This window comes from Macaca fascicularis, chromosome 1, assembly GCF_037993035.2.
Source record: "Macaca fascicularis isolate 582-1 chromosome 1, T2T-MFA8v1.1".
In the NCBI taxonomy this organism is placed as follows: Eukaryota; Metazoa; Chordata; class Mammalia; order Primates; family Cercopithecidae; genus Macaca; species Macaca fascicularis.
In genome coordinates this window covers 166,968,423-166,978,136 of record NC_088375.1, presented here as the reverse complement: position 1 = coordinate 166,978,136, position 9,714 = coordinate 166,968,423, and the positions used below count along the sequence as shown (strand labels likewise).

Here is a 9,714-nt window from a genome sequence, read left to right as displayed (position 1 = left end):
AGGAATGCTTCATATGTAACATTAATTCTCAGTGATGTCTAAACTTTACTATGAACTTCCACTTCTTTGTACTAAATATCACTCTCTCCAGAGTTGTATTTGACAGTGCCAGTGGTCATCTACTGACCAATATATTAAGTTATTTGCACATGACAATAAATTTACTGGGACTGCATTTTCCTTCAGGGCAGAAAAATTTTTTGAAAAAAATGGGCAATTGAGGTGAGGGTTCCTTAGACTAACTGCACATTTACCCAGGGTTGGCCTAAAGTCAAACAACCTTCATGGATTTAAATGATCCAGATCATTCAGATAAGGAGAAGGTAATTAGAGTAACAGAGGGCTCATCTGAAGGCAAAGGTTATTTGCTACTCACAGTGGTAAAGTGGTACAGCAGCAAGTATGGCCATGCTCTGAAAACAAGCACAAGGCTCTAGCCACGGCAGGTGGTACAAAGATAGCTAGAACTGACGGTGGGACCAGGCTCCACAGACACAGTCAGAGTTTTAAGCCGAGAGATTATAAACCTGGCATATGGAGTGAGGGACAAATACTCAAAAAACGGTTGCCTAGCCCCAAATAAGCATTATAGAGCCCCAAATAAAAAGGTTTAGAGGGAAAATCCATGTGTTTATGTGTAACTGACCCTCCTGCCAGGGAAAACCTGATCATGGCACACATCCAGAAGAGGTGGAAACCCCCGTGACATGCATCTCCACTCTGAGTTCCAATCACTATCCGCAGGCCTGGGTTTCTTGTCCATGTTAAGGAAGTATCCATCTCACCTGCCTCTTCCAGCTTCATTACCTTCCCTCCTCCCGACTTTTAAAAACCCACCCCTTCCCGAGATTGCGCCACTGCACTCCAGCCTGGGCGACAGAGCGAGACTCCGTCTCAAAAAAAAAAAAAAAAAACAACCCACCCCTTCCCAATCCCATCCATCATCCCCAACTCTCCTCCACTGAGGATTACAAGAACTTGGCAATTTGGTCAGAAGCGGTAAAAAGTGCTTCTCAGTGGTTATTTTTCAAAACCAATGTATCTTAAATCCTGCAGTCTTTTACTAGAAAGGGCCCAGGGACTGTCTTTTGCCCCTACCTTTCTTGTAAGTGTGGAGTGCTGGTTCTCAGAAGCAGGGGCCATCTCTGTAGCATTCCTGGTTCCTAGCCTGGGGCTTGATGGCTGCCTCTGCCCTTGTTCTTTGATTTTGCCCTCCCCTCATCTCTGTGGGAATCCCAGCCCTGGGGGAACGGGCAGAAGAGGGGGCAGGGCACCTTCAGCAAACACATGGTGAATATGAGTCACCACCAATCTAATGACCTTTCCATTTGTTATCAGTTTCCATGGCCACAGCTGGTCTCAGGATGGGAAACAGCCCTCCACAGGTCAGAGTTATTACCTCACTCCTTAACAGCCTCTCTAGCCCCCTTGTTGGTTTCAGGATAGGCAAGCAGGATGGGAGGGCAGGATCGGGGGCCATCTGCACACTGGCTTCCAGTCCTCTTTTCTCCTCCTCTCATCTCCTCCCAGGACCTCAATTCCAACGCATACTGTTCCTCTCTCACTCAGCCCAAACATCACCACCCTTGGAAGCCTTTTCAGAGGGAGGTCTTTGTCAATGTGGAGCTAGTCCCTCTTTCCTCTGGGCTCTCACAGCACTCTGTGATCACCTGAGTTATGGCACTTGCCACATGATACTATGATGATTGGTTTACATATCTGTCATACCCACCCTCCTTGCTCAGACTGTGACCTTCTCATGGGCTGGTGTGTGTCTTATTCATTTGGGTGTCATGGGAGCCTGACTCTCAGCAGCTTGCTCCCAGGAGGTGCTCAGAAAATGTTAACTGAGTGAAGGAAGGGAAAGGGGAAGAGAAATGGTATTTTATTCATTTATTGAGCAAAACACAGGTAGGATGCTACAACGAGGCACTGATGCAGTAAAGAAAGCAATGGCGCTTTTAATGAAACTTCTTTCAAATCTGTGAACATGCTAGCTGTGAAGTAAATCCTTTTATTCTTTCCATAGGACATATTTCCAAACAATGATCACAGTGTTATGGTTAATAAGATGCTGGACAGATGAGTAGCCGAAGAATATTATATAACAACAAAATCTCATCAATGATATATCAAATGCAAATTTACTGAGACATCAAGAGAATATGTGTTTGTAATTACATGGCTAAAAACAAGACATTATTACAGTAACCAAGTCCATAAAACTAGAAAAAAAGCACTGTATAACAAAAAGGCCTTTTAGAAGCTATTAAATGAATAAACATTATAGATAAACCAATTTTATATCTGAAGCAGCTTATAGCACCAACACATTGGCAGGACCAGCAGAGGGGTGGGGTCTTTGGACCAAGGCATCTGGGAACTGGAAGGGCTCTCAGCCATCATCTCCTGCAGCCCCTTGTTTTACACATGGAGAAACAGAGGCTCAGAGAGATGAAGCACCTTGTCCAAGGTCACACAGCACAGGACAGACTGGGAAATGATCCAGGCCACTGACTTCAGGTAAGTGCTCTATTTTAACACACAGATACAAGATTCTATTTGATGTGATGTATTTTTTTTCCCCATTAACAGGTCTACCATAAAAGAAAGCAATACAACCCATAATGTCCTCTGATATTGTATTTATTTCACTGAGAAACGACTGGCATGTACTATAATCATTTTGGGGGCCTGTATAGATCTTACATCAAAATTCAGAGGAATTAGTCAGATAACACTATTTTAGTTATAAACTGGTTAAGAAGGTGGCATTTGAAGAGAATATTTGGCACATCCTCCACTATGTAAGCTACCCTATGCCTCAAAATTACCAAATCATTGGTATAAAGTTTTGGTTTTTTTCCTGATAGTTTAAAGATTAGTAAAGTACAAAAACAGTCTAAATAGAGAAAAAGCAAATCAGGTCTTTCCTTTAAAAGGTAAGTATGGCACTTTTCATTTTAATAAGGTAAGTGATTTTTAAAACCTGACATTTTTTAGAAGGAAAAAAAAACTAGCTATGACCCATCACTTGTGAACCATCTGATATATAAAATATTTCCCTTATTTAAAAAATGTTTCTGTAAAATACTTCGGAGTCATGAAATTTTGCCATGGTCCTGAGGCCTCAAGTGGACAGATTTATGATGAACTAATGAAGATGTAAGAATGAAAAAAAGAAAGAGATCACTGCTAACAGAAGCAGCATTAAGGACAAAGTATACTGAATATATTGAAATAGCTTCATGGAAATGAAGCCAAGAAGTTGCATGTATATACGTGAGAAAGTATATCATTACAGTGGTAGTTGGAAAAAATAACAAACCCTGGGCATTTGTCTATCATTAACATAAACCAACTGCTGCAGACAGTTAAACTGTGGCTTTGTAAGGAGAATAAAGCCTGATAAATAAAAGTGACTTCTGCATATCATATAGACGTATACATATATTTTCTCACACAGACGTCTAGTTATAAGTAAATCAACATTTAGCTACAATTTTTCCCCTCTTGGGTCCAGCATCAAAAGATTTGATATTCATGAACATGCCCTACACCTGGTTAGGAAGTTACATATTTATACTCATAGCCTTTATTGTATTTGACCAGGGCAAAGAAAATGAAATCTCCTGTGACCTCAAGTCCATTTCTTACCACTATAAGCATATTAACAGATATATATCAAAACATACTTGTTTACCGTTAGGTAAAAGAGCATGTTTCAGTACTAAATAATAATCTATGCCTGCTACCAATAACGTGCACATAATGGTATAATAAAAGTAATTTTTCATGAAAATATTTTGAAAGAAGCTACATTATAAATATTTAAAGAAACGTTAAAAATCAGAGTGAAAATCAGATTACTGTTCTGAAACTGAGTAGAAAAATAGACTTATAAAAAAAGAATGTTTCATTAAGTGAAGCATTAAATGTAAAGTTGTCTTTTTAGTGTAAATTTCCAATCTCACCCTTTGAGAGGTAAAATCTTTCTCTCTCCTAAACAGGTACTTACAATTGATTTGGGAACTGGGCATATTGCAAAACGAAAAAGCAGATGACACAAGGCTAAGGGCAGTGCCGTGATTTTCACATGGCCTCAGAAAAGTGAGGGCCATTCACAAGGCTGAGGAGATAGCAACTTGGAGAAATACTGAATAAATGTGGGCAATTTAAAAACAGTAATGCATTTTGTTCACCCTGAATGAGCTAATACTCAAAGCCCAGACATTAGATTTTAAAAGGGGTTTGCTTTCCAGGACAGATTGTACAAAATTTGGGAAAATCATTGTAAATAATTGCTTCTTGGGGTTGATTCCTTTTTGAGAGGAAGTTTTTAACCTTTCCTTAGTAGTTACTTTTAACGAACTAAAGATGAATTAAAATATCAAAGGCCGTGTGTATGATTTGACTGCGAAGTGACTCTCTCTTCTACTTTGATAAAGTCAAGATACCTTATTGGCCATAGGAGATTCCTCCTTTTGAGGCTACCCCCACACCCGGAAATTCCAAGGGTGTGAGGGCTGTATTTGGGCCCAGAGGAAAATCAAGGAACTCCATACACAGTTGCTGAAGCCCTTGGGCCCAAGGAGTGTACCACTGAATCCAAGGCTCTCTTGGGTAGCCTATAGGCCTCTTGGATGGTGTATGAACAAGGTAGGGATGAAACTGCAGATATCTGAAAAGAGCTTAAGCATCCTGACAACTTTGCATTTTTTAAAAAAAATTTTTTTTTCTCACCGTGTTCCACACACCTGCGGCTGGGGAAGGTGGCATTAATTCTGCAAACAGATGCTCTGGTAAGATAGGAAAGATACAGGGAAGGCAGAAAGAGCAAGACAGAGGGCTCAATCACAACGCTGGGACAAGGAGAGCAGCTGGTTTTCACACATTCCTGCTCCTCTCTCAGCTGGGCTCATGTTCACTCCGTTTCATTCCAATGATCAGGGTGGAGATTTCAGAGGTGCCTATCCCTAATCCAGTAGAGAACATGAGCCCTGGGAGCACAGCTGCATGGGGTCCTCCCAAGGGTCTCCTCCCTTTTTCCAGACTCAGCATCATTGAAGCCCAAAAGGGTCCTTGTAAATTAATGTCTCATATTATTGAAGGACTGTCAGTTTAGCTTGGTGCAGTTTATTGTAGCCTAAGAGGTCCAGCAAGATTTCAAGAGAGGAGAGATGACTGCATTACTTGATTACAATGAATACAATCTTTAGGATACTCTTTACTTTTTGTACAATAACGATATGAAAGGAATTTTTTTATTCTACCTATACACAGCTCAAAGTAAAGGTATAACTTCTGGAACTGAGAAACTGATGGTATGGAAAGAGGGATGTTTTCATAAGAAAATAGCTTTGATAAGTGTATACACAAAGGCATATATATACACAAAACATCCCTCTCCCTTATATACTATACAGGCTGGCACACGCCTTATAAAGAATATGATATAAAGGCTTTAGGATTTCAATTAATTTTGGCATTTTAATTTGACAGGTGCTTAGGCAATTTAGGTCCTGACATATCGGAATCCATTGTATATTTAAAGTATATAATTATGTTTTTAAAAAGGCCCAGATCAACTTTCCTTAAACAGTAACCCAACATAAAGCTATAGTTACCAAGTGGAAAATAAGATTGTTATTCTGTATTAAATCAGTAAAGGGTATTTTAAGAGAAAGGACAACTTGGAAAATAGAGACTTCAGAGTCTGTTATTCCAAGTTGAGAACATTTTAGTTATTAGCAGTGGTTACCAAATAAGCTGAAGGTAAATCTCTTCAAGGAGCTGCTCATAATTTGCTTTGTTGAGAAGAGGCGAGGAGCTGTTTCTCTATTCCACTATAAGATGATGCAAGTTTTTTTATCCTTGAAAGGGTTTTCTGAAGTTGGTATTCCTATCAGCAAAGGGTCACTCCTGGCATGTTCCTCACAGTAGGACATGAGGTCCGCTGATGCCTTCGAAACCTAGCATGGAAATAAATCAAACAAACAAGAAAGAAAATATTTTACTTGCAGACTTTCAGAGTGTATTTGAATGCTAGGCTATTGAATGGAAGACTGATTTGAACAAGATCATCAGAGTCTCAAAGCATCACTTTCAGATACTTGTCAGGTTAAAAAAAGGTAATGGTGCCTTTAAAATGGTGCAATTTGGCAGGTAAGGTCTTTCTTAACCAGGCAACTTAACAACGATCAGACAAAGTGGCACCATGTATCCCTTCAGGAGAGTGCTGAGGACATACCACCAGCTAATGAGCTAGCATTCCTGTCCAACATTTACCTGGAGTCCAGTCAGCAAACGACCACACCTAAAGTGAGGGTGATTCTGCAAAATAAGTGGCCTGGATTCTTCAAAAATGGACTGTGTGTTAGGTATTCTTGTTAGATAATCCTGAACTGCAAATAACTTTCGAGGGTTTAAAGAAGACATTATAGGCCGGGCGCGGTGGCTCAAGCCTGTAATCCCAGCACTTTGGGAGGCCGAGACGGGCGGATCACAAGGTCAGGAGATCGAGACCATCCTGGCTAACATGGTGAAACCCCGTCTCTACTAAAAATACAAAAAAACTAGCCGGGCGAGGTGGCGGGCGCCTGTAGTCCCAGCTACTCAGGAGGCTGAGGCAGGAGAATGGCGTAAACCCGGGAGGCGGAGCTTGCAGTGAGCTGAGATCCGGCCACTGCACTCCAGCCTGGGCGACAGAGCGAGACTCCGTCTCAAAAAAAAAAAAAAAAAAAAAAAAGAACACATTATATATGTTTTGTGTGTATTCGTGTACAGGCAGATGGAGGGAGAGAGAGAGTGCAAGCAAGTACATGTGGTCAAATGTTAACAACTGGTGAATCCTGGTAAAGAGTTTATAAATGTTTGTTGTTACAACTCTTCTGCAGGTTTGAAATGTCTCAAAATAAAAAGTTAGGGGCCAGGTGAGAAAAAGCATATGTGAATCAAGGGAAGGTTGTATCTTAATTTCTACCTCCCCCCCAGCAAAAAAAAAATAAAAACAGATTGGAATGCAGAACAGACTTTAAGAACTGAACGATGGGCTTGGAGCCAAAACTCTGGAGCCAAGTCGTGGAGCTTTAAGATTTACTGTTAGAGACTGGGCTTGCGGAAGTAAAAAGAGAGACTAAACCAGCATGGGAAGAGGCAGCACCTTACTCTGGCATGAATTAAACAGGGAAAATATCATGCCCTGTTTCAGAAGTCTGGGAAGGAGATCCTACAGAATAGGATCTCTTTGCCCTACGCAAAGAGCAATGGGGCAGCTGAGCCCTGTCTAGTATAGCCCAGATAGCCTCATGCTGGAAAGACAGGTGACTATCTCCAGGACCAGAGGAATGGATCAGGTGACTGCTTCAGTTTCTTTCTTTTTTTTTGAGACCAAGTTTCGTTCTTGTTGCCCAGGCTGGAGTGCAATGGCACGATCTTGGCTCACCACAACCTCCACCTCCCAGATTCAAGCAATTCTCCTGCCTCAGTCTTCTGAGTAGCTGGGATTATAGGCATGCGTGCTCCACCATGCCTGGCTAATTTTGTAGTTTTAGTAGAGACAGGGGTTTCTCCACGTTGGTCAGGCTGGTCTTGAATTTCCAACCTCAGGTGATCTGCCTACCTTGGCCTCCCAAAGTGTTGGCATTACAGACATGAGCTACCGCGCCCGGCCAACTGCTTCAGTTTCAAGGAAGAACTAGTCATAACATTCCAGGGCACTCACTGCCTAGTTCTCTCTTGGGATTCAGGGGAAAAGACTTCGAAGTCAGGTGATCTAAGAAATGCATTCCAGTTTCTCTATGTGATCTCAACTAAAGCTGGCATTATTACTCTGGGCACAGAAAGTGGTCACTGAGGGCCAAACACATTTAAAAGCTTCATTTCCCTAAAAAGGAAACCTAGACTGTTGACTTGTTATGCGAAGCTGCCTCAGCTGCACTGATAACTCTAGAACACTACAATTCCAGAGGAATGACTAGGGTGTTGATGAAGTCTACTTGGAACCCCTGTCCCACTTTAGAACACAGGGATCAACGGACTTGACCATGTTCATTCAGGGGAGACAGGTCCTCAGGAAATCCTGTCTCCGAGTTTTACAAACAGAGAGGCTAATGCAGACACTTTTGAAGTGAGGCTCATGCTAGATAGGAAAATGAAAGTTAAAATTTTGAGACTCTCAGCCTGTTCTGGAAAAATCCTGGAAGCAAGCGAATGAAATGGTATTATCTTCTCTGGCAAGTGGTCCAGCCTCCCAGGAGCAGGGGGAACTGAGTAGAAAGCACATGTTATCCAGTCGGGGCTTCTTACCTTTATTCTTTCAATGGAGGCTTCTAATCTTAACTGTTGCACAGTTCTCCTTGCCTGGGCTATATTGTTGGTACTTGCTGTTTTGCTGGACATCTTCAATTTTTGTTTTTACCTGAAATCTGAGGAGAATTTTTTTTTGAAGTAACAGGCATCTTTAAGTTATTTAAACATTCATAATAGTATGTTCCACTTCAAGGGAAATAGATGGATTTTCCCAGTCATTGCAGCTCCTTGGAGGCAGTTACTAAAATGCCCCTTAGAAATTTGAGCGGTGACCTAGGTATCTAAGTTTGTCATCCATTTGAGCACCTACATAAATCTTTAGTTTGCAGAAACCCAGCACTAGCAGTTTAATCGATGCACCCCAACATATAACATAAAGCTAGACTTTTCTAGGATTTCCTAAGAGGAAAGAAATACGCAAACACTTGTAGTAGTTAGGGCACCTGTGGCAAAAGTGAGCATTTGCTATGGGAGGCACATTACATATCAGTTTAATATTACTGCTACCAACTTTCACAGAAGGTTTGATTTCATTTTTTTTGGGCTCTTGCACCCAACTCTTAGGCTGATCAAAGTCCTGGCAACAGAAAAGGAGAATAGAGCTCCTCTAGAGAACTTTGAAAAAAGGGCGCTTATTTTTAGGTACTGTCATGATGTGGAATCGTTTTCAAAGTGTTAGGCACATAAGGAAGTCTTTATTCATGAAAGAGTGAAACCTTTCAGTGGAGACTCTCTGTGATAGATACACAGTAAATGCCAAATGGGATACATGAGTAGCCTACAGTCTGAAGTAATTAATGAAACTTTATTATTCCCTCCTTTGACCTCTCCCTGGTCTCATCATGATGGTCTGGGCACTTGCTAATTCTGTTACTCCATCATATGTTCGTGGATTGATTCTCCTCTCTAGCCTGGGTTGTTGGCCTCTAGGCTGCCCTGCTGCCCTCTCTCCTTAGCCACCTGGTATAAAGCAATGGAAACATCCTGGCCCTTGCTTTACGAACTGGTTGTCCAATAGCACATTGCAAGAGGAAGGCAGGCTGGGGGAAAAGTGCTGCCTGGTGCCCTGACCTATATGGCTAAGTTCATTCTCATCAGGGTGGCAACTGGAGGAAAATGCAGGGCTGGCAGGCCTGGCAGCAGTGTGGCAGTTTTATGACTCATGGGAGCAGGTGGACAGTAGGTGTGCCTCCCCGGCGCTATGCGAGGGCTCAGCAAAGTATTAGGGCTCCACGGCGCCAGCAGCAAACTCAGGCTGACTCAACCTTTTGGAAAGGCTGCGGCTGAATAATGTAATTCTGCCATAAAGGCCGAGACCAGACAAAGCTGCAAAAAACACTAGCAACCCAGACTCCAGGGCATCCATCATGTGGGCACCACGGTGCTCCACACTGAATTCTACCA

At 41.9% G+C, this 9,714-nt stretch overlaps 1 protein-coding gene across 8 annotated transcripts in view; it reads right to left on the bottom strand.

The window, feature by feature from the left end:
• Positions 1-1,878: 1,878 nt before the first annotated feature.
• Positions 1,879-9,714, bottom strand: part of GNG12 (G protein subunit gamma 12) — a 129,767-nt gene continuing 121,931 nt past the window's right edge. For all 8 annotated transcript variants that reach the window (XM_065520527.2, XM_005543071.5, XM_005543069.5 and 5 more), the window contains 2 exons: positions 8,308-8,426; positions 1,879-5,972 (listed from right to left, as the gene is read on the bottom strand). In XM_065520527.2, coding sequence (XP_065376599.1) covers positions 5,847-5,972; positions 8,308-8,400 — 219 coding nt within the window. In that variant the 5' untranslated portion in view covers positions 8,401-8,426 and the 3' untranslated portion in view covers positions 1,879-5,846. The remainder of the gene's footprint in view (positions 5,973-8,307; positions 8,427-9,714) is intronic.